Source organism: Sus scrofa, chromosome 15, assembly GCF_000003025.6.
Source record: "Sus scrofa isolate TJ Tabasco breed Duroc chromosome 15, Sscrofa11.1, whole genome shotgun sequence".
In the NCBI taxonomy this organism is placed as follows: Eukaryota; Metazoa; Chordata; class Mammalia; order Artiodactyla; family Suidae; genus Sus; species Sus scrofa.
In genome coordinates, this window is record NC_010457.5 from 120,192,882 (window position 1) to 120,217,656 (window position 24,775).

At 50.2% G+C, this 24,775-nt stretch overlaps 1 protein-coding gene across 1 annotated transcript; it reads left to right on the top strand.

The window, feature by feature from the left end:
• On the top strand, positions 776-20,744 carry RUFY4 (RUN and FYVE domain containing 4). The gene is made up of 11 exons (XM_021075279.1): positions 776-1,081; positions 1,171-1,277; positions 3,034-3,159; positions 3,504-3,610; positions 4,197-4,340; positions 4,787-4,856; positions 5,990-6,637; positions 7,357-7,463; positions 14,199-14,345; positions 19,535-19,645; positions 20,184-20,744. Exons 1-11 carry the CDS (start codon positions 1,036-1,038, stop codon positions 20,284-20,286), a joined length of 1,716 nt encoding a protein of 571 aa, XP_020930938.1. The 5' UTR covers positions 776-1,035; the 3' UTR covers positions 20,287-20,744.

Here is a 24,775-nt window from a genome sequence, read left to right on the forward strand (position 1 = left end):
CTCTGAGAATAAGCCCTCGGGGGTCACAATATTCCTCTGGGAGCCCCAGGCTCCACTGTGTGGGGGAACAGGCTGCGATTCCCTGGGGAGAGAGAGGTGGGATTAACACCTGCGCTGGGACCTCGCCTCACTTCTGCCTCCTTTGCCTCAAAGAACATACATTTTCCACTCAGCTGGGGCCCAGGGAAATATGAATGTGTGTTGCGAGAATGATGAACGCTCTGGCAAGGCCCCCCGTGGGGGAAGGGGACGCCTCCCCTCAGCAGCCACATGACTTGAGCACCTGAGCGTTATTAGGGCTGCTCACATCCAGTCAGGGCTGAGAGCCCCGGTCCCGTGGGTAACCAGACCTGAGTTAAAATTCTAGCTTCACCACTTAGAGCTTTGTGATGTGGGATAAAACCCTTACCCTCTCTGAGCCCCACCCCTTCCCTTGTCTAAAATGGAGTTAATAGGAGTTCCTATTGTGGCGCAGTAGGAATGAATCCAACTAATAACCATGAGGTTGCTGGTTTGATCCCTGGCCTCGCTCATTGGGTTAGGGATCCGGCCTCGCTGTGAGCTGTGGTGGCTTGGATCTCACATTGCTGTGGCTGTGGTGTAGGCCAGCAGCTACAGCTCCAATTGGACCCCTAGCCTGGGAACTTCCATATGCTGTGGGTGGGGTGTGGCCCCCCAAATAATAATAATAAATAAATTTTTTAAAAAGCAAAATAAAAATAGAATTAAGACTCTCCTAGGGTTCCTGAATGGAAACCAGGGGGTGAGGCAGGGGCCACAGCCCCTGGCACCAGAAACTGCTCCATGGGTGGGGGCCACACCATCACCCTTCCACCCTGTCTTCCAAGAAAGAGCTGGGCTTTTCTCCAGCAGTTAGCTCGCCTAGAGATGTCACATTGTTTCCCTAGATTCCTATTCTCCCTAGATCCTTAGATTCTCCTGCCTGGAAGGAGAGAGCTGAGCAGTGGAATTCAGAAGCTCCTTCCTGGGCTGGTACTCCAGAGCCACAAGGAAGCACATCATTTTCAAATACTCATGGCAGAAGAGGTGGCTGTCATCAAGATCACCAGGGACCTGAAAGGTGAGTGTGTCCTGAGTCTCTGGGATCAAACTGGGGCCGTGGTGAGGGGTCTGAGGAGCCTCACGATCTGATGTCTGATGTCCCTACAGCTGCTGTCTCCACCATCCTCCAGGGCTATGGGGGTGGGAAGCAGCCGGTGACGGATGCCAGTGCTGAGCTGCACAGACTCTGTGGCTGCCTGGAGCTTCTGCTGCAGGTAGGGCCCTCCCCTCGGCCCTCTCTCCATCTCTCCAGGTCCTAGTAAGTGATAACCACATGGGCTTTCCAGATGCTGAGAGCCATCTTGCCCTCACTCGTGGAGGCCATCCTTGTAGCCTGGGAAGGGTCGTGGGACAAGGCTGAGGCAGAGTTGGGTGGGGCTGGGGGCAGCCCTCCTGCCCTAAAGACAACAGTTACAGGAATTCCTGTGGTAGCTCAGTGGTAATGAGCCCAACTCGTATCCATGAGGATGCAGGGTCAATCCCTGGCCTCACTGAGTGGGTTCAGGATCCGGTGTTGCCATGAGCTGTAGTGCAGGTCACAGACATGGCTCGGATCCTGGGTTGCTGTGGCTGTGGTGTGGGCTGGCAGCTAGAGCTCCAATTCAACTGCTAGCCTGGGAAATTTCATACACCGCAGGTGCAGCTCTAAAATAAATAAATAAATAGTAGACAAAATTTCAGAGGCACAGATGTCTGAGAGCTGGCCCTCCTCGCTGCTGGTTAGAGCCCTAATCATCCCCAGCTGTAACTTTTGCTGAGCATTTACTATGTGCCCCACTGAGCCCTTTACATGCCCACCTTGCTTAATTTCCCTTCTGACCTCCAAAGATGCTTGGTGATCAGCCCATCCCCCCACACACACATATCCTTCCTACTTCTCTATGTGTGTGTCCATGTGAGTATACAGGTGGGGAGGTTGTGTGTGTGTGTGTGTGTGTGTGTATGTGTGTGTGAGGTGTGTGGATGTGTGGTGTATGTTGGGTGCATGTGTGAGTCTCCTGCCAGTCTGCCCCTCTTGGGATGCCCTCCAGGCCCACTGGCCTCCTTGATCTTCCTAAAGCACAGCAAGAAGGGGCTTACCTCAGGGCCTTCGCACCTGCTATTCCCTCTGCCTGGAACGCTTGTCCCGCAGGAATCTGGATGGCACACTTTGCCATGTCCTTCAGATCTGCACTTGAAGAATACCTCTTCAGGGAGGCTTTCTTTAGCCACTCGAATCTAAGTTTTTAACACACACGCCACACGCAGAGAGCACACACTCACACACACCCCACACGTGTGCACATACAGCACACTCTCCATTCCTTTTCCCTGCTGTTTTTCTCTTTAGCAGTCAGCACACGCTAACATACTAAATGTTTTACTTATTCCGTTTGTTTATGTCTTCTCTCCTACCAAGATGTGAGCCCAGGAGGTCAGTTTGTTCATTGCTGGGTCCCTGGGGCGTAAAACAGGGCTCAGCACATAATAAGTGCTTTGTAGGTATTTCCGAAATGGTTGAATGAAAGAATGAATGAGGGAGTTCCCATTGTGCCTCAGCGGGTTAAGAACCCAACTAGTATCCAAGAAGATGTACGTTCCTTCCCTGGCTTTGCTCAGTGGGTTAAGGGTCTGGTGTTGCCGTGAGCTGTGGTATAGGTTGCACATTCGGCTTAGATCCCGAGTTGTTGTGGCTGTGACGGCAGCCGGCAGCTGCAGCTCCGATTCGACCCCGAGCTTGGGAACCTCCATATGCTGCAGGTGGGGCCCTAAAAAGGAAGGAAAAAAAAAAAGAATGAATGAGTGCACTGAAGGCTCAGAGAAATCAAGCAATCTCCTCCTGGTCACACAGCCAGTAAGGGCAGAGCCTGGGCCTGAAGCTGGGTCTGTCTGCACGAGCCCTCCCCCTCGAGCCTGTGCCTAGTCGGCATTCTGGAATGCAAAGTGGGTAGAGACATTTCCACACTTACCTTTCCCTCATCTTGCTCCCAGTTTGACCAGAAAGAGCAGAAGAGCTTCCTGAGGGCACGAAAGGATTACTGGGACTTCCTCTGCACGGCCTTGTGGCGGCAGCGGGGGGACACGGAGCCAGTCCGCTTCGTCCACTCACAGGACAAGGTATCCAGAGCCAAATGGCAGGGAGGCTGACCTCAGCGTGATGGGGTCCTGCACCAGGCCCTTGGCCAGGATGGCTGGGAGCCAGGGTGGGGGCGGACATAGGCCTGCCCGAGGCCCCTTTCCCACCCATCCCAACTCCACTGCCCATGGGCCCCCTCACCTGGTCATCCTCTGTCTTTAGCCCTGCCCTTAGCACCCCTCCAGCCACCCCCTTTCCTCCCAGAGCCTCAAGTCCCAGGACACCCTTTCTCATCAACCACTCACCCCATCTTCTCTCCCTCTATGGCACTGAGTTCCTTCTGTCCTAACACCACCAGCTCAATTGTTCCCTCTGTGCTCTGCAGTTGAAGACTCCTCTGGGGAAAGGCCGGGCCTTTATCCGCTTCTGTCTGGCCCATGGACAGCTGGCTGAATCCCTGCAGCTCTGCCTCCTCAACCCAGAGCTCACCAGGTGGGGCTCCTGATCATCTGAGCTCGTGTCCCTCCTGCATGAAGAGCGCTCTTTACCCCCAGAAGGATGGTTTGATATCAAGGATGATTAAAATAGGGTCGTAGGGAGTTCCCGTTGTGGCTCAGTGGGTTAAGAATCTGACTAGTATCTGTGAGGATGCGGGTTTGATCCCTGGCCTTGCTCGGTGGGTTAAGGATCCAGCATTGCCGTGAGCTGTGGTGTAGGTCACAGACGTGGCTCAGATCTGGCATTGCTGTGGCTGTGGTGTAGGCTGGCAGCTGTAGCTCCAATTCAATCCCCAGCCTGGGAATGTCCATCTGCCACAGGTGCAGCCCTAAAAAAGCAAAATAAATAAATTAAATTAAACAGGGTCATAAAGGGAAAGTCAAGAAAGAAAGGGCAGAGGGCGTGGTTAAAACCCCCGTCCTGGTGCCATCAGGATGCCTCCGCCTCCTGCTCCCCAGGGGCTACACCCCTACCTGGAGAACGTCCCAATATGGTGTGTGGTAGAGATGGATTCTCTGAGGTCGGGGGTGGCAATAGCACCAGAGCCAAAGGCCAAGGGTGCTGATCGCTCTTAACACAGGGAGTGGTACGGCCCCCGGAGCCCTCTGGTGTGCCCTGAACTCCGGGAGGACATCCTCGATGCCCTCTATGCTCTCAACGGGGTGGCCTTCGACTTGGACCTGCAGCGGCCAGACTTGGATGGGGCCTGGCCCATGTTCTCAGAGTGAGTGGGTGCAGCATGGATGGAAGCCTCTTTTCAATGCCTGCTCCCATTACCACCACCCACCCAAATCAACCCCAAGCCCTCAGCCCCCAACCCCATCTTTTCCTCCCTCCCCTCTTGCTCCCTGACTCCTGGTTCTCCACCTCCCTAGCCGTCTGTTTTCCCAGTGAAATCTTATGTCCATGATGCTGCAAAGAAGACAGTCCCTAAAGGGTGTGGGATGGTTGGGGTGGATGGTTAGAAGGATGAATGGATATTGGGGTGTTGGGATGGCACGGAAGATGGATGGAGGGTGGGATGCAGGGGTGGGTGGAGAGGAGGATGCATGCATGAGGGGGGAAGGGCAGGAAGGAGGGAAGGGCGGGAGGATGAATGGGCGATTGGAAAGATGGACCAAGACCACTGCTGGAGAGAAGCCCAGGTCCCCCTGCTCCTTTCACTTTCAGGTCCTGGTGCTCCAATTCCAGACAGACCCAGGGAAGAAGACCCAGAAAGATCAAAGATTCCCCAAAGGAGGTGCTTCAACGCGTCCTTCACTCTGAGTCACCTCTTTTCCATCTCTGTTGGGACCCCAGGTTGAGAAGTAACTGAGCCCTCACCCAGCTGGACAACAGACAGGGAAAGGCCAGCGTGTGGACCTGAGGGCTGGGGAGCCACATAAGCGAAGGCTCATATTCCTCAGGTGGTGAGGACATCAGGGGAGAGAGAGGAACCACTGGCACCACCTGCAGGTGCCACTGGGCCCTGGGGAGGAGGAAGTGCTGGGGAGATGACCCGAAGCTTATGGGAAACAGCCCAGGGAAACAAACTCTGCTGGACCATTTGCAAACATCTTGGTTCAGTTCAGGGAGCCAGGTTCACCTCTCAGCTCCATCCCTAAGCATGGTCCTTGGGCACCTAGCTTGTCCGCTGCACAGGGGGATTGAGAGGATGCGTGGGGTGCAGCTCAGAGAAAAGCTTCTGCTATGTGCTCAATTAGAGGCTCCTTGTCCTTATCCTCCTTCCAAATGCTTGCTTTGCACCCCCAACAGCTGCCAGGCACCAGATACAGATGCTATGACTCAATCTTCACCTAAAGGAGTTCCAGGTCTGCTCAGGGCAGACAGACCTTAAAGGAGCATTTTGCAACACAAATTAAGTGTAGTGATCAGAAGCACCCAGGAACATGGGAGCACAGACAAGGCTTCTTGGCAGCAGTGACTCTTAGGGGCTGTCAGTCTATTTAAGCTGCCATCACAGGCAGCTTATTATCCCAACAAGGCAGTATTATTATTCCCACTTTACAGTCGAGAAAACAGAAACACAGCAAAGTCAGGTTTAGGGGGAAAGATCAGAGGCGAGGGGCAGAAAGAACTTGTGGGAATTCGGATCAATGCCAAAGATGGAGGTAAAGAGGAGGCGAGGGGTACAGGCTAGAGGTGAAGAAGGAAAGGGCGTTGAGAAGCCCTGCTGCTCCATGACCAAAGCCCAGGCTACCTGGGGTGTTCACATTCGGATTCCCAGGCCCTACCCCCATTCTACTGAATCAGTATTTCCAATGGGAGGACCCAGGAATCCATATATTTAGCAAGCTTGCTGCATTAGGGTGGTGGCACCTCCCATATGCCAGGACGGGGGCTTGGTGCTGAAAGGGATGATGATCTCTGCAGATCTCAGCCACACATGGAGGCCCCACTGGAGCCCACCCGAAGAAGCCACATGCCAGCCAAGCCAGCCATCTGCAAGATACACCCAGGGAAGAGCAGCTGGATGGATTCTCCAGGTCCCAACAACACAATCATCTTCCCCCCTTTGGGGAAAAGAAGAAAGATGCTCCCAGGGGCCTTGGGCCACCCCAGAGCATATGGGGACCAGAAGGGGAGGAGCTTCAGCAAGACCAGGAGAAAGGAGCTCCGGGGACAGGGATCTGCCTTGAGAACTCAACACCCAGCAGCAAGGGGCAGGAGGAAGGGACCAAAGGGGCTCTGAAGGAGGTGATGGGGGCAGAGGCCAAGGGCAGAGGGTTTCTGCTGGGGGCAGAGGGTCAGAGAACAGCAGAGGGGACTCATGACCAGGAAACAGAGTGGAGTCATACCCATAGGCTGCTGGCCTCCAGCCCCAAAGGGACAGTAGGGGATACAGAGTCAGGGAATAGGCAGGAGGGGGAGGTGCTCAGCATCCCGGGGGAGCCCTGGCTCCTTCAGGGCCTGGGAACAAAGGAAGGCTCCACCATGGAGAAGCCTCAAGAGCAAACAGGAGTGACTGATGTGCCCAGGATGGAGGAACAAGCAGAGATGGCCTTGCAGGATGTGGTCAAGGTGGGAGCAACTGAGTTCTGTACCTGTCTATTCTCCCCTCTCTAACCTGGCCCACAGGTGGGAGTTTTCCAGGGTGGCCCAGGGCCATTCCAGCCCAATTTGTGTTGGTCCACACAGGATCATGATGATCTGAGGAGGCCTTTTGGAAGTTCTTCAGTTCATCACCTAAAGAACATACATTTGCCAATTTACCACAGTCTCCACCTCTCCCTATTGCCTCACACCAGGCCTACTTTATTCATCAGTGCTACCTGCCCAGCCCCTGTAGGTGTCTGAGTTTGCGATCCCTTCCCAACAGTTCTTCATGACAGTTGCTTGTTCTTGAGTCCCATGGTCCTTGTTATTGGCAGGTTCTTCCCAATATCTAAGTTCTGCTCTTGCAGATCCCACAAGTTGCTCTTATAGAAGCTTCTCCTGGAGGTCACCCAAATTTTTTTAAGGTTTCCATTAGCTTCCTCCCTAGGTCAGAGTCCTCCAGATCCTTGAGTTCTGTTACTCTGATCCTTTAGTGAAGGAAGAAATGGTAGCTCCAGGCTTACCCGGGCCAGAGCCAGGCACCCCAGCTCCCAGCACTGTCCCCAGTCCTGCCTTCCACCCACGGGCTGTATCACATGGCCTGGAGCCTCATGGGGGTGTTCGTCAGGTTAGGCCTGGGGCCGGGGTCTCCGCCCTCCTCCTTAAGCTTCCTTTTCCCTCCTTTCACCCTCTCCCACACCCAGAGCCTCAGACATGGGCTCCAGAAAACCAAGGAGCAGGTCCGGCACCAGGAGCAGCTGCTGAAGGAGCAGGAAGAGGAGCTGAAGACCCTGCAGGAGCAGCTGAGCAGGTAACCTAGGCAACCGGGCATGGGAACCGGGAGGCCAGGGGCAGGAGGCTCCCTCACTCCTGCTCGTATTCAAGGTCATTCCAGCAAGCATCTTCTGAGCTCCCCGTGCACCAGGCCCTGTGCAGAGCACAACTTTGGGGTGCTGAGGCATGCAGGACATTGTTCCCCCTCTTAGCGGGCTCCCACCTTCTCCCCACCCTTCTCCTTGCCAGCCCCTCCATCACTAGCTTCCTTGAGTAGCCCCTGGAGATGTCCATCCCTTTGCGCCCACATTCATCTTTGCCTCTTTCTGCTGCCTCTTCTGGGCTCCCCTTTCCACGCAGCTCCCTGCCCCACCAGGCTCCTGCAGGGCTCTCCCTCTCTCTCATCTCTGTCTCTGTCTCTCTCTCTTTCCTTCCCCCTCTTTTCCTCTGTTTGCCTTTCATTTTCCTGTTCCCGTTGTACAATCTCTCTTGCACCGTCTTGATCATCATAATCATTACTGAGCATCTGCTCCATCCCTGGCCCTGTTCCAGGTGCTTCCTCCTAATGCCCTCAGGAAATCGGTCCTCCAAGAACCCCCATCTTATAGACAAGAAAGCTAAGGCTCAGAGATGCTGCACACCTCACCCCATACCAGCTAGTTAGTAATGTTGCTGAGAGCCAGACCCTGAAATTGATTCCAGACCCAGGGGACCCCAGGCACTACCCCTCTGCCCCCTCACCCTCCAGCATCTTCATCCTGCCATCATCACATTAACCCCAAGGGTCCAGAGGTCCAGAGTGCACCGTTTGGCCTCTACCTTCCCCTCCTCAGTCTCTCGCTGTCTCAGTTTCTTTGTCATAATTTATTTTTAAAAATATCTCCACTGTGCAAAGATCTCCCTCAGCCTGACTCAGTCTCTCCGTGTGCCTAGGTCTGTCCCATGTGGCTGACACTTGCCCCGACCCCCCAGTCACCCCTGCATGGCTGTGATTCACACTGAATCACAGAGCCGTCTGCTGACTGCTTAAGAGGCTGCGAGAAGCCCAGGGGCCCTGGGAACCACCCCCCCAAAAGGCTCCCGAGGACTCCTCCCACCAGACACTCTGCAGGGCGCTGTGGTTTGGTCAGTCATGATTCCCATGATTCAGGCCCTAAGTGAACGCAGAGACTTTGCCCATCCAAGGCCCTCTCTAGGGACAAGACAGGCTGGAGGAAGAAGCTGGGAGGATCCAGGGAGACTACCCAGCCCCAGGCTGCTCCCTGAGGCTGGGGGAGCCCCTGTCTCCCAGACCCCTGCCCTGCCCCCATCATCCCAGCCATCATTCAGTCATTCCACAAACACTCAGAGTGCCCACTCTGTGCCAGGCCTGTTCTGTGTTGAAAATCAGACAACAGACAATATTCCTGCTCTCATGGAGCTTACATGCCAGTAGGGGAGAAAACAGATAAATATAAGCAAGTCAAATACATATCAGAGTGTGATAAGTTCTAAGAAGAAGAAAAATAAAGCAGGAGAGGGGAATAGGAAGAGTCAGGGGTGATATTTTCCGTGAGGTGGCATGGCCAGGGGAGGCCACCCTGAAAAGATGACATTTGAGCCAAACCCTGAAGGAAGTAAGGCATAAGCCATTTGGAAATGTGGTGGAAGAATGTTCCAGGCAGAGGGAACCGCAAGGGCAAAGGCCCTGCCGTGGGCTTGGGCATGGCATCCGGGACACAGTTATAGCCCCAGTGGTACGAAGGAGGGAGAGGATGTAGGAAAAAGTCAGGCATGTATAAAAGACCTCGACTTTGACTCAGAGGAAAATAGGAACCATTGAGAGGACTGAGCAGTTAACAGACATGAGATGACAGTTTGTATGTTAAAAATATGTTTCTCTTGGAGTTCCCGTCGTGGCTCAGGAGTTAACGAATCCGACTAGGAACCACGAGGTTGTGGGTTCAATCCCTGGTCTTGCTCAGTGGGTTAAGGATCCAGTGTTGCCCTGAGCTGTTGTGTAGGTCACAGATGCGGCTCGGATCCCATGTTGCTGTGGCTCTAGCATAGGCCAGTGGCTACAGCTCTGATTAGTCCCCTGGGAATCTCCATATGCCACAGGCATGGTCCTAAAAAGACCAAAAAAAAAAGTTTCTCCTCTTTTAAAAAACAACTAAGGAGTTCCTCTTGTGACTCAGTGGGTTAAGAACCCGACTAATATCCATGAGGATGTGAGTTTGATCCCTGGCCCCACTCAATGGGTTAAGGATCCTGCATTGCTATAGCTGTGGCATAGGCTGGCAGCTGCAGCTCCAACTTCACCCCTAGTCTGGGAACTTCCATATGCTGCAGGTGCAGCCCTAAAAACAAACAAAAAACAAAAAAATTCAGTGACAGTATATTCACAAAGCTGTGCATCCATCACCACATTCAATTTTAGAATCTTTTTACCACCCCAAAGAGAAACCCTGTACTCATTAGCAATCTCTGCCCATGTCCCCCCAACCTGCCCAGCCCTAGGGAGCCACTAATCCGCCTGTCTCTGTAGAGGTGCCTGTTCCGGGCTGACCTGTGTTTTTCAAGCACTCAGGCCTGCTGCTCCATGGAGGAGTGGCTGGATCCAGGATCCATTGTAAGGTCAGGCTTCCCAAGGGACTGGGTCTGGGGTGTGAGAGTCAGAAGTCAAGAATGACTCCGAGTCTTCAGCCTGACCAGCTGGAAAGCTAGAGTCATGGTACAGCAGAGCTGTGGGTGTGCAAGCCTCAGGCACTGGGCTTGGAGACTGCGAAGTTTAAGACCCCTGTTAGACACCAAGTGGAGCCTTGGGCAGGCAGCTGACTGTGGAGTTAGGGAGAGGAGAGGGCTGGGGGCCTATTGAGGAGTCATGGGGATGCAGGTGATGAGCGACAGAAGCTCCCGAGCCCAGGACAAGAATGTGTCCCCTGCCTCCTGGGATCCAGGGAACTTAGACACACCCCTCAATACTGGGAAAGGCACCACAGGGCCTTCGAGCTGGTGACAGCCTCTCACCACCAGTGAACAGATGTGCCTCGGGGACCCAGGCAGCCAGTCAGCAATATTTACTCTGCCTCCACTACGGCCATGAGAAGCAGCGGGGAGGAGACAGAACAGGCAGTGTCTGCTCTCAAAGACCTGGGGAGACAGACACACTAGATCAACCCACAGAAATACAATGGCAAGTAGTCGTGGTGCTGTAGTGGCAGAGAGAGAACAGGAGAATCCTCTAGAATTAGAATCATGGAAGCCCACTCTGAGGTTGACATTTGAGTGGAAATCCCAACCACAGGAAAAGCTGGACCATGCAGACATTTGGACAGAAGTACTTCAGTGGAGGGGACTGGCACATGCAAAGGCCCAGGAGACAGACGTGGGCCTAGGGACAAGCAGGCACATGGCTGGAGTGGAGACTCCCATGTGCTGTAGGACAGAGTCGGGAGCAGAGAGGTCACATGGTCTGACTGGGGTTTTTGAAGTATCCTTTGGGCTGTGACATGGAGAATAGACTCAAGGTGTACAGGGGGGCAGAGCCCCAGGCTAGATGCTTAGGGGAGTGGCAGCAGGCCCCAGAGCAGAGGAACTTGGGGCTATAAAAATACTCCTGGGTTTCCAATACCCACTCCTTGGCTTTCTGGCTGTGGGGCCCTGGGACCCTGGCCCTCCCTCTCTGGCCTCAGGTCCCTGGTTTGTGAAAGGAGATGGCTGGATCTCTTGCAGCTCAGATGCTCTAGAGACTAGCAGGTGGGTTTCCTCTGCCCGCTGGATTAGGACAGGTATGAGCAGAAGGTCCTCAGATGGGGAATTAGGTGAACATCACATCTCCCCCTACCTCGGGTGGCAGCATTGAGCTCTTGGGGGCACGCTGCATGGCTGCAAGGACCCATCCTACTCCCCCACCTGCCGCCCACTCAGCCCTGGCACCACATACTGCTGGTGATCAGGGCCCTGCTGGGTTGCAAGTGTGGGGAGGCAAGAAGAGATTAAAGTGAACAGGCCTGCATTTCTGCTCCCCCCCACATGTCGAGCTGTGTGACCCTGGGCAAGTGTTACTGCCTCTCTGAAACTTGATTTTTCTTTCCTGTAAAATGATGATCATATCACTTATCACACACATTTGCGAAAATTCAGTGAAACAAATCTGTAAAGCACGAAGCTCAGTGCCGGGCACAAAGTAGGTACTCGATAGAATTTAATTCCTTCCCTGTCATCTCCTACACTAAGAGGGTCTGTTACCCCCTCAAATACTTGCAATACTTAAAATGTTTCCACGTCTTCCACTGCCCTGAGATTAAAATCCACTCCTCCTGGGGCCACTGCCTACCTCCCACTTGCCTCCTGCCTCCCAGCCCTGCCCTTCAGGGAATTACAGTTTCTCTACCTCTTCCTTCATTTCTTGAATAGGACAAGTTCTTTTCAACTTGCAGAACTTCGCACGTACCCTTGGCTGGCTTCTTGTCATTTAGATCTGCTTAATGTTGCAGCCATTTAAGACTTTCTGAGCATCTCTTCCGCTCTGGTCTCAGCCCCACTTTTGTCGCTGTCACACACAATTATTTCGTTGGTCTATCCCTCTCTTTGGCACTGCCCCAAACACACTCTAAGCTCCACCAGAAGCCATAGGCCAGGCTCTTCCTGGCACCTAGAACAGCCACTGGCACACAATAGGTGCTTAATAAATGTTCCCTCCTACCCCAAAGACAGACACTAAACCACACTGGTCACATGAGGGCCTGCACAGGCCCCACCAGAGGCCCTGGGGTCACTGAACAAGTAAATGAGCTCAGGAAAATGAAATCCCAACCTCAAAGAGAAGGCTGAAGACTAGAATGTTTGTTGAAAGTTATTCTTTCTTGGAGTTCCCATTGTAGCTCAGTGGGTTATGAACTCGACTAGTATCCATGAAGATGCAGGTTTGATCCCTGGCCCTGTTCAGTGGGTTAAGGATCTGGTATTGCCATGAGCTTTGGTATAGGTCACAGACTCAGCTCGGATCCTGTGTTGCTGTGGCTGCGGTGTAGGCCGGCGGCTTCAACTCCGATTGGACCCCTAGCCTGGAACCTCCATATGCTCCAGGTGCAGCCCTAAAAAGTGAGAAAAAAGAAAGAAAAAGAAAAAAAAAGTCACTCTTTCTTGAGGCTGCAAGGACCTGCCTTTTTGGAAAGTTGGTGGCTATCTGCTGTGGGATTGATTTCATGGCCCACCCAGTTTTCCTTCCTGCAGCATGCTTCTTGGTGGCATTTTAAAAATTAATAATTCTATTCATTGTCAAGCCTCTGACAAGCCTCTTTACCTCAGACACACTCAGCCCAGGGGCTTGAACACACGCACAAACGTGCACATGCACACGTATCCAGAGGTCACAGGATGGCCCTACCTTTCCAACAGCCTCTCATCCAAGCGATGGAGTAAAAAGCTGGAGCCTGGGGCTGGGACCTTTTAGTTTCCAGTCCATTTGATTTCTTGGAAGCTTCTCGGAAGCCATTCTAAAAACAAAAAGTAGGGAAAAGAATAGAGCTGAGGAGTTTCCAAGCCCAAACGGAAACAAAATTTAAGAAAGCCATATGTTTAAGATTACTTGTTGTAATTGAAAAGACCAGGCAATGCAATTTTTCAACATATTTTAAAGCCAGAAAGTCACTCCAAATCCTACCCCATTTACCCCGCTCCCCAAACACTGCAATTGTTTTCAGCTGGCACAGCCCATCCTGCCCGGGTTCCCAGACACCCACGTCCCCCAGAGACTGCCAGGATTGTGAGCGCGCCTTTCCAGAAAATTACATTTTAAAATGGAAATGTTTTTTAAAAAGGAAAGAAAGAAAACAAATGAAAATGTTGGCTTAGTCCCTCTAAATAAACATGCAAGGCTAGGCCCTGTTTTCTTTCTTTCTTTTTTTTTTTTAAGTCATTGAAGGATTTTTATTTTTATTTATTTACTTTGTGTCTTTTTAAGGCCATACCCCCGGCTCATGGAAGTTCCCAGGTTAGGGGCTGAACTGGATCTGCAGCTGCCAGCCTGCGCCACAGCTACAACACCAGATACGAGCCGCATCTGCAACCTACACCGCAGCTCATGGCAACACTGGATCCTTAAGCCACTGAGTGAGGCCAGGGCTCGAACCCCCATCCTCATGGATACGAGTCAGGTTTTTTACTGCTAAGCCTCATTGGGAACTCCCTAGGCTCTGTCTTCATTTCTCTGAACTGATGAGGAATTAACCTACATGTATCAAGCCACACAGTGCTTGGTGTGATATGGTGTGTGTGTGTGTGTGTGTGTGGTGCTGGGTTGTGAGTGTATATGGTGTTTTGTGTTTGTGGTGTATGGTGTGTAGTGTGGGGTGCATGTGTGTTGTGCGATATATGAGGTGTATGTGTTATGTGCGTGTGAGTGATGTGTGTTATGAAGCATAACAGGCATAGTTATGTGTGTAGTTATAGTATGTGTGCCTGGTGTGTGGTATGGTGTGTTGTGTGTCGGGGATTCATGTGTGATATGTGTTGTATTATGAGTGTGTGTAGAATACATGTGTGTAGTGTGGTATAACTGTATGGGAGGTATATAGTGTTTGTGGTGTATGTACTGTGTCGTGAGTGCATAGTGTGGCGTGTGCTGTGTTGTGGATATATGGTATGTGGTGTGGTGTGCAGTGTGCATATGTGTGTGTACACTGCAGGGGGCATCCCCAACTTCCCCCGGGGGGCTCGCTGTCCTGCAGAGGCCCAGGACCACCGAGGTGCTATGCCCCTCAGAATTTAGTCTTCCTTCTGTGCCCAGGTGTCAGGAAGAGCGGGCCCGGCTGCAGGCAGAGCTGGAGCAGAAGCAACAGGAGGCCGAAAGGAGGGATGCCATGTACGAGGAGGAGCTGGGCGGGCAGCGGGACCTGGTCTGTGCCATGAAGAGGCGGGTGCTGGAACTGATTCAGTAAGGGCGGGACTCTGGGTGGGGCTGCAGAAAGGGCGGAGGTATCACGCAGGGCTCTGGACCTCTTGTCTATACTAACCCATTTCCTTCTTGAAGCCATGCCCTGCTGCTATCCCCATTTTACAGATCAGGAAACTGAGGGTCAGAGAGGACACACAGCACATAAACTGCATAGAGTCATCTGCCTCTAAGGCCAGCCCCCCTCACCCCCACCACCAGCCTCCACATACAGACACACAACCAATGTTAGAAGAAAGGAAAGGCGCCCATAGGTTGAGAAGGAATTGGGAGAAGAAGGGGGAGATTAACTGAGAGGCAAACTCATGTCTTACGCCTGCCTACTTGGCTTCCTCAGACCGTGGGTCTGTACCCTGTCCCGGGTCAGCTGTCTTGGGTTCCAGAGGCTAAGCTCATCAGGGTTAATTCCAAACCCAAACCACCCACAAAGCTCACAGAGGGATGGAGGAAATGTGTAAAACCTGCTCGCTACCCTTCAGCCTAGTGAGGAGATAATTCACAGATATGCGTTATCCTTTCACCCAATTCAGGAAATAGGACACCATTGGACTCAGGTTCCATTAGAATTGGAAGGTAGCTGAGGGGTCGTCTAGACCTAAATCCTCTTGCACAAAATCCAAGAGATTAAAGATGAGAAAAGGGAGAAATCAGCCTGGAAAGAACAAAGGACTTAAAGAATCATCTTCTCCAAGGAGTTGTCATCTGGGAGAAAGCTAATAAAAACTAGCTAGGAATTACCATTGTGGCACAGCGGAAATGAATCCGACTAGGAACCATGAGGTTTCAGGTTTGATCCCTGGCCTTGCTCAGTGGGTTAAGGATCCGGCGTTGCCTTGAGCTGTAGTGTAGGTCACAGACGCAGCTCAGATCTGGTGTTGCTGTGGCTCTGGCGTAGGCTGGCAGCGGTAGCTCCGATTAGACCCCTAGCTGGGTAGCTCCATATGCCGCAGGTGCAGCCCTAAAAAGACAAAAAGTCAAAAAAAAAAAAAAAAAAAAAACTAGCTATACACCTCACAAAAGAATTCAAGGCAGCCAACAATGAAATATATGTGTGTATATACACACACACATATATACACACTATAAGTTTATATATATACACACACACACACATTCATATAATAATAAAAGACATAGGAATTGCAGTTTTGGCTCGGTAGGTTAAGAACCCAGTGTAGTCTCCATGCAGATGCGGCTTGGATCCCACCCTGCTGTGGCTCTGGGGTAGGCCGGTAGCAACAGCCCCAATTCAACCCCTAGCCTGGGAAACTCCATATGCCATGGGCGTGGCCCTAAAAAGACAAAAGACAAAAAAAAAAAAAAAAAAAGAAAGAAATTTTTTTTTAATTTACTAGGGTCCTAAGAGAAAGATGAGGCAGTCTCTTGGAAAGTAGAAAGCAGAGATAAAGGAGTATGAGAGAAATAGAGACATAGAGAATCCATCCAAGATTCCCAATATCTGACAGAAGTTCCAAAAAAAGAGAGAATAAAAACGAGGTAATTATCAGATAAAAATATGAGACACTTTCCCAGCTCTAATGGACATGGATCTTCAGATTTAAAGATTTCACTGAGTAATCAGTACAATAAAAAGGGGGAAAGGAAACCACACCTAGATATATCATTGTGAAATTTCGTTGAAACAAAGATAGGGAGAATATCCTAAAAGGCCCACTTATAAAAGAAGTAGGACCCAATAAGTGTTAAGAATCAATGGTATAATACTTTCAAGTTCTGAGAAAAACTGGCTTTTGCGCTAGAAGTCTATGTCCAGACAAACTGTGAAGCAAGTAGGGAGGTGATGGAGGGAAGACATTTTTCAGATTGGCAGGTCACAGAAAATTGACCTCCCACACAGCCTTTCTTTGGAAGTTAATTAAGGATGTGCTTCAGAAAAACAAGGAAGTAAGCCAAGAAAGGAGAAGATGGGGAATTTAAGAAATGGTAGCTCTAGCCCAGGAGAGAAGAAGAGGGAATTCCCAAGATGACAAGTGGAGAGCAAGCCCAGGAAATAGGAGGTCTCTGGGGAGAAAAAGCATCAGTAAAATATTTGATATGATGAAGAATTGGGGGTGAGGGGGATTAGGCTATATTAAAGGCAAGTCATGCAAGGAGCAAAGAAAGGCAATTAAAAGTCCTAGAAAAGCAAAAAATTCTAAGAACGGAAATGTTATGTAACACGTCTTAACTCCAGCAGAGGCAATATGCTTACATATAGTCTAATAAAGTAAACACTACTCATTGATTTTCTTCATTGTTAGAATCAACTTAAGGCAAAACATAGAAAACAATTATTACTATAGAGCAAATCTAAATGTTACCACCTAAACAATATTAAGTACAGAATAAAATCCAATAGGACTTTCTCTGAAGGTGGAAATGTTCTACATTTGTCCTGTCCAATATGGTAGCTACTAGTCATATGTAGCGATTAACTATTTCAAATGCAGCTGGTGCAACTGAGGAACTAAAGTTTTAACTTTATTTAACTTTAATTAAGTTAAATATACTCCTGAAATCACTTAGATGTGGAATCTAAAAAATTCAACAAACTAGTGTACAAAACCAAAAAGAAGCAGACTAACAGATATAGAGAACAAACTAGCGGTAACTAGTGGGGGGAGGGAAGGAAGGAGGGGCAATATAGGGGTAGGGGATTTTTTTTTTAAGGAGGGCTTCTATGGGATTATATAAAATCAAGTGTGTGAAGCTTTTGAACATTGTAAAGCATTGTAGAATTTAAAGAATCTTTCATTCATAAAAAAAAAATAAATAAAAAGTTAAATATATACCGAAATAGCCACATGTGGCTGGTGGCTACTATAATGGATGTTGCAAGAACAGATGACAAGGAGTTCCCACTGTGGCTCAGCAGTAACAAACCCAACTAGTATCCAAGAGGACTCAGGTTTGCCCTCTGTCACCACTCAGTGGTGAAGGATCTGACGATGCCGTGAGCTGCAGTGTAGGTTGCAGATGCCCCTCAGTTCCTGCATTGCTGTGACTGTGGTGGAGGCGAGCAGCTGCAGCTCCAATTTGACCCCTAGCCCAGGAACTTTCATAGGCCAAGTTGCGGCCCTAAAAAAAAAAAAAAAAAAAAAAAAAAAAGAAGAAGAATAGATGACAAGTTAGGAGGCAAAGAAGGAGGAGAGCTGAAAAAAGGGATGCTGGCACCATCTAATTACAGGATGGCTGTCACATGATGCTATTTATTTATTTATTTATTTATTTATTTATTTTGTCTTTTTCTTGAGCTGCTCCCGCGGCATGTGGAGGTTCCCAGGCTAGGGGTCTAATCGGAGCTATAGCTGCCGGCCTACACCTGAGCCACAGCAACGCGGGATCCCAGCCAAGTCTGCGACCTACACCACAGCTCACGGCAATGCCGGATCGTTAACCCACTGAGCAAGGGCAGGGATCAAACCCACAACCTCATGGTTCCTAGTCGGATTCGTTAACCACTGCGCCATGACGGGAACTCCACACGTGATGCTATTTATAGTTAATAGAACGAGTGAAAAGTAAATGTATGAGTATGTTCTGTAAAATTCCAATAGTAACCAGATAGAGGAACCAAAACTAGGGACGTAATTGCATTGGGAGGAAGAGGAGTTAGTGAGAATGATAATAAATAAGCCTTATCCTCTGATACCAAGGAGCTCTGCGGAAAATGTTATTTCTGGATAAATCAAGAAGGAAGGATATGAGCATATAAGTGATGGGGAGGAATATGAGTGACATAAGTAATATTAAGGGGAAAAAGCTGAAGGATGTTGGTGGTTTACCACTGAAAATGTGACAGAGGTTTACCTATTGCCTTTTTTTTTTTTTTTTTTTTTTTTTGTCTTTTTGGGACCACACCCGCAGCATATGGAGGTTTCCAGGCTAGAGGTCGAATCAGAGCTGTCACTGCCAGCCTACACCAAGCTCACAGCAATGCCGGATCCTTGACCCACTGAGCAAGGCCAGGGATCGAACCCACTTCCTCGTGGATATTAGTCAGGTTCGTTAGCCACTGAGACACAAAGGGAACGCCTTATCTATTGCTTTTCGATAAAAGTCCTTCTGTACTCTTTAGTTTTTAAATCGTATGTCATTTTGATTTAAAAAAAGTTAAAACAACACGCATTCCTACACACCCTTAAAAAAACAGTGAAGACAGATTTTGAAAAACTTATGTTTTCCTAAGGAGATAGGTTGCGGGGGGAGGCATGGGCTGGGGGTTTGGGATGGAAGTGCTAGAAAACTGAGTTGTGTTGATTGGTGTACAACTATAAACAGAATAATATTTATTGAGTTAAATTGGTGTACAACTATAAACAGAATAATATTTATTGAGTTAAACCCCACCCTCCAAAAACACAGTGAAGATAGTTTTGCAGGAGCATAAACATACATAACTATGAAGTGGTTTGTACCGAGGGCCAAATAAAAGATAATAGGCATTATATGCTAAAGGAGTCTGCAGCAAGAACCCCCCTGGGTGCTTTCACCTCAGGGAGTGCTTCCTGGAGGAGGTGGGATGAGAGCAAGTTCTTAAATAATGGGTCATGGTTATGTTGGGTGAAGGGAACCTGGGGGTAACCATTCGTCTTCCCAGAAAGACTGGAGACTCATCTATTTATGGTGTGTGTGTGTGTGTGTGTGTGTGTGTGTGTGTGTGTGTGTGTCACTGTCTCTTCATTTGTCTCCATCTTTCTCTGTCGCTATGTCTCTTTCTCCTTCTCTCCATCTTTTCCTATATTTGTCTCCCTCTCTGTGTCTCTGTCCCTGTCTGTCTCTGCATCTCTTCCCCTGTGTCTTTCTCTCTCCCTTGGCATTGATCTCCCTGGCTGCTTCCCTGCATATCTCTCTCTGTCTCCCCCTCCAACTCCCTGACCTCCTTTCTCTCTCTGAGGGCCTGTCTCTCTCTCTGTCTCTCTGTCTCCCTCTTCATTTCTGTGTCTCTTGTCTTTCTGCTCCACTGTCTTTCATCTCTTTTTGTATCTATGAGTATATTGGTGTGTGACTCCCTCTGTCTCTCTCTCCTTTCTCTCTGTGTGTCTCTTTCTGTCCCTCTGTGTCTCTCCATCTGCATATTTCCATCTTTCTCTTCCTCTGTCTTCTTCGTGTGTGTGTGTGTCTGTGTGTGTGTGTGTCCTTCCACACACACACCCCACCCCTGCCATCAGAGAGAAAGATAACCTGTGGCAGAAGATCCAGCATCTCTCTTCCTTGGTCCCTGGATGCTGTGTCGTCTGTAGCAAGCTCTTTGGCCGGCTGTCTCGGAGGTACCCATGCAGGTAATGTGTGGGGCTCAGAATCCTGCCTCTGGGACAACCCAGTTTCCACCAGCCCACAGCCCCCTGTCCACTCCAGGGAAGGGGAGGACCCAGGAACAAGGCATTTATGAAAGGCCACTTAAAGCCAGGGACTCATTTCACCCAACATTTAGCAGAGACATGAGCAAGAGCATTGAAAGGGGGCAGACAAGGATGGAAACTGGAAGATAGGACTGGATAACCCTCCTGAGACTCAATGGATTAATGGACTGGCTAATCTCATCTGGGAAGAGATTTCCTGTATAGACAAAGTTGCCCCCTTCACCTTGCCCAGGGAATAGGGTGGCAGGAGAGGGGACTGACTGCCATCTGGGGTTAGAGGACCCTGGAAGTGGGGGCATCGGGATACCCTTTAGGAAAGGGAAGGCCTCCTGAGACAGACCCAGGGCTGTTTTGCTGAGAGATGAGAAACACACAGGTGGACCAGTAGATGCTGGAACCCCATAACCCTGTCCCCTTAGCATGCATGAGCACCCACTCTTCCACCTCTGCTCCCCAGACTCTGCGGGGGCCTGGTCTGCCACGCCTGCTCTGTGGATTACAAGAAGAGAGAGCGCCACTGCCCACCCTGCTCCCAGAGAAGAGAAGCCCAAGGCCTCTGACCAGGACCCGCCCAGGATTGGCCACCGCACCCGACCCCAGCAGCCCCTTCCCTCCGCCCTTCCCTGCCCTCTGGTCTTCCCAGTGCTGCCTTCCAGAAGTTGAGGAGCTAAGGCGGACAGCCCTTGAGTGGATGGACCGTGGTGTGGAGGGTGGAAGGAGCCAGGCTGGCAGGCACAAGACGGGTTCTAGTCCCGCATCTCCCACCCATGCACTGGGCAACTTTGGCAAAGCTCTCAGGCCTTTTCTGTCACATGAGGGAGTGGGCGCCTCTCTACAATCCTTTCAGACTCAGAAAATCCTTGTCCAAGAACGAGACCTGGCGGCGCCTACGTTTCTTGTTCACCCGCCCACCTTGGCTAGCCCACCCTTCGAAACACACAGGGGCTTCCTGTGTGGAGTCCACTTCGGGGGTCTGTGTTGTTTCATTTTTAACAACTTTCTTCTGATGCTATTAACAAATAATACACTTCATATAAATGTGATGAGTATCATCTGATAAGTTTTAACTTTAATACATACCCATGAAGCCATCACCATATTCAAAACAACAAACACAAGCCCCAGTTTCCACCAGCCCTTTGTAGTCTCTCCCTCCCTCCACCTAGTTTGCATTTTCTAGAATTATTTTTAGGCTTTTTATTTTTTTAAGAGAACTTTTCTTTTTTTTAATTTTTTCTTTGTCTTTTTTAGGGCCACACCCACAGCATACAGAAGTTCCCAGACTAGGGATCGAATAAGAGCCACGGCCACAGCAACCCGGGATCTAAGCTGTGTCTGCAACCTACCCCACAGCTCACGGCAACGCCAGATCCTTAACCCGCTGAGCAAGGCCAGGGATCGAACCTGTGTGGTCATGGATCCTAGTCGGGTTCGTTTCCACTGAGCCACGACGGGAACTCCTGCATCTTCTAGAATTTTATACTGGTGTAATCATACAGTATACTCTCCTTTTTATCTGCCTTCTTTTACTCAGCAGAATTCTTTTATCCCCCGTGCTGTGGCATATAGTCATGGTCCCTTTGTACAGTGTGTTTACACACTCACCTGTTGCTGACATTTGGGTTGTTTCCCATTTGAGGCTATTACAGATAAGTTTCCCATCCTCACCTGTATGCAAATCTTTGTGTAGACATGTGCCTTTATTTCTCTCTTGGGTAAAAACGGAGGAACGAAATGGCAAGGTCGTATGGCAGGTGTATGTTTAACTTTTAAGAAGCTGAACCTGGCGGTGTAGAACTGCTGAGTATTTTCCAAAGAGATTGTGTGTTGTACCTTAAAAAAAAAAAAAAAAAAAAAAAAAAAAAAAAAAAAAAATATTCCAAAGAGATTGTGTGTTGTACCTTCCCACCAACAGAGTGGGAAGTCCCAGTTACTTCCCAGGGCATCTAGTTTGGGGGCAGGAGAGGAGACGCAGACATGCCAACCACTGTGGTGACTTGATGGGTCCCAAGTTGTGAGCACCTGGAAGAAGGGGCTGAATCTAAGTAACTGTCTGTGCACTGCTTACTCAGCTAGACTTTAATATTAAAGACAGTTGATAAAGGAAGTTCCCGCCATGGCACAGTGGGTTAAGAAACCAGCTGCTGGGAGTTCCTATTGTGGCTTAGAGGGTTAAGAACCAGTCTAGTATCCATGAGGATGTGGGTGCAGTCCCTGGCCTCCCTCAGTGAGTTAAGGATCCAGTGTTGCTGCACACTGCAGTGTAGGTCACAGATATAGCTCAGATCCCACCTTGCTGTGGCTCTGGCTTAGGCCAGCAGCTGCAGCTCCAATTCCACCCATAGCCCAGAACTTCCATATGCTGCAGGTATGGCACTAAGGAAAAAGAAGAAAAAGGAGTTCCATATGGCATAGCAGAAATGAATCCAACTAGGAACCATGAACCCTGGCCTCGTTCAGTGGGTTAAGGATCCAGCATTGCTGTGAGCTGTGCTGTAGGTCACAGACAGCTCAGATCTGATGTTGCTGTGGCTGTGGCATAGCCAGCAGCTGTAGCTCTGATTTGACCCCTAGCCCAGGAACCTCCATATGCCATGGGTGTGGCCCTAGAAACCAAAAAGAAAAAAAGAAAAGAATCCAACTGCAGCGGCTTGGGTCACAGCTGTGGCTCCAATCCAATTCCTGGCCCGGGAAATTCCATATTTCACAGGTGTGGCCAAAAAAAAATTTTTAAAGGCATTTGAGGAGTTCCCATCGTGGCTCAGCAGAAACAAATCAGACTAGCATCAATGAGGCTACAAGTTCAATCCTTGGCCTCACTCAGTGGGTTAAGGATCTGGCGTTGTCATGAGCTATGGTGTAGGCCGCAGACCTGGCTTAGATCTGGCATTGCTCTGGCTGTGATGTAGGCCAGCAGCTACAGCTCTGATTAGACCCCTAGCCTGGGAATCTCCATATGCCTCAGATATAGCCCTAAAAAGACCAAAAAACAAACAAACAAACAAACAAACAAAAACCAAAACAAAAACTTTTTTTAAAGGTATTTGAAGAGGATGCGTGTGACTCCATAGTACAAAGTCATACCTCCGGGTTGCCCAAGAAGTCTTCCATGAACTGTGTGTCATTCGTTGGGCACCCAGTTGTGGTACTTCTGAGAAGGCTGATTCAGGAGTGTGGGGCTTGCTCTATAACAAGGTGCTTATCTGCCCTACCTGGGCTCCAGGGCAGACTTTGTGGTCTCAAAGAGGCCTGCGTGCTATTTCTGTCCCTGCTGCCTCGTGTGGACTGCCAAGGCCCCCAGAGTAGTTGGGCAACCCTGTGGCTCTGACCAGAGCCCATGGACCGCCTCTTGGGGTCAAGGCCTCCCCAAGTTGCTTCCCATTACCAGCGCATGGAGGAAGAGTTTTGCAACAGCAGTTCCTACCCTGGAGAGCTAGTGGGGACTTCTCTTTATCAGAGGCGGCAGTGAGGTGGGGGCCAGGGAGTGGGGGGAGTGAGGAATCGGGGCAGTAGAATCAACATCTACCCTCAAAGACAGCAGTACTTTCCTGGAGGCCACACTTGCCTGGACACTTTTATTAGGCTGAGTTCTGATGACAGCAGAAGACATCACAATCTAGTAGGGACTCCAGTGTGTCATTCAGACCTACTTGATGAACTGATGGGGGACAGGGGAGCTAGCAGAAGCCTAGGAAGAAGAGGAAGCGAGACACCCCTGGACAGGAGCTCAGGAGGAAATTAGGGACCAGGAATGGGGGAGCTTGACCATCTAACCCTCTTTGGGAGGGATGGAAGGGCAAGGCCAAAGACAGCCTCTAGATCAACACTGCCTCCCGAAGAGTCCCCACCAAGTCCAATGGCGAGCACGGAAGCTCCACAAAGATATCAAGAAGCTCTTTAGATCCTGGGGACCCTTGTAGGCAGAAGGTTCCACAAGGGTTCCCATAGACACCCCTGAGCATGGCACAGTGAGGGCATCGGTCCCCCAGCAGCCACTTCAGGGCACAGAGCTAGCCCAGCAGTACCAAAGGAGCACCTGGGGAACACCTCCAACAGACTCCCCCAAGTTCCTGGGGTGCACTCTGCAGGGAAGTAAGCCCTGTATGAACACACAGGGTCTGAGCCTGTGCCATCTGGGTAAATGCTGTTGATGTGACTTCGTTTGTGCTCGCTTGCTGGGGGTGCCCCGGGAAATTTGAGCAACGCAATCATTTCTTTAAATAAGATGTCACTCGGATGCACCAAGGTGCTTCAGTTTCCCCACTTTGTCCATCCCTTCGGTGCTCCACAAAATATTGTTAAGCACCTGGAAGGTGCCAAACACTGTGATTGGTTTGGGAGACAGAGATTTCATACGTATATACCCCTGCTCTCAAAAGCCGCACAGTGAGGAAGAGGAAGCAGCCAAACTGAAGATTACAAATTTCTGAAATTGATGCCCTCATAGAGTTGGCCCCAGGGATGCATAAGAGCACAGAGCAGGGTGGCATCACATGGAGATATGACTGGGCTGGCCTGGAAAACAGAGAGAGTTGGCCAGCCCAAGCGGGTGGGGACGAGGAAAAGGGAAATGCGTGCCAAGGCCCAAGGGCAACCAGAACAACTCTGTGGGGGAACTGCAGGTCTTCCCCTGGGGCCAGAGTTAAGGGGGCATGGCCAGAAATGAGACTGGAGAAGCACGTGGGCACCAGGTGCCTGGATCGGGAATTTGACTCTGCTTGAGGGCAGTGGAGGTCCTTTAGGGGTTGCAAGAGGGACAGAAGGTGATCAGATTCACAATTTAGGAAGATGGTTCTGGTAGAGAGAGGAGGATGGATTGAGGGAGTAAAGACTCAAGGCAGAGAGCGCATTGAGGAAAACAGCGGGGCGGCAGCAGCAACCATGAATGCCAAGCACCATTCTAACTGCTTTGTACATAGCAACTCATTTAATCCACATGACAACCCTAGGCTGTAGGTGCTCTTGTTATCCCATTTTACAGATGATGAAACTGAGACCGGTGAGATAACTTGCCCCAGGTCTACAACCACTGACATTAGTGGAATCCTA

Excerpts from the sequence above, each read along its gene's own strand:
- RUFY4 (XM_021075279.1), top strand. The coding sequence starts at position 1,036 with ATGGCAGAAGAGGTGGCTGTCATCAAGATCACCAGGGACCTGAAAG. Across the intron at positions 1,082-1,170 it reads GATCACCAGGGACCTGAAAG|CTGCTGTCTCCACCATCCTC; the intron begins GTGAGTGTGTCC and ends ATGTCCCTACAG. Across the intron at positions 19,646-20,183 it reads TCTCGGAGGTACCCATGCAG|ACTCTGCGGGGGCCTGGTCT; the intron begins GTAATGTGTGGG and ends TCTGCTCCCCAG.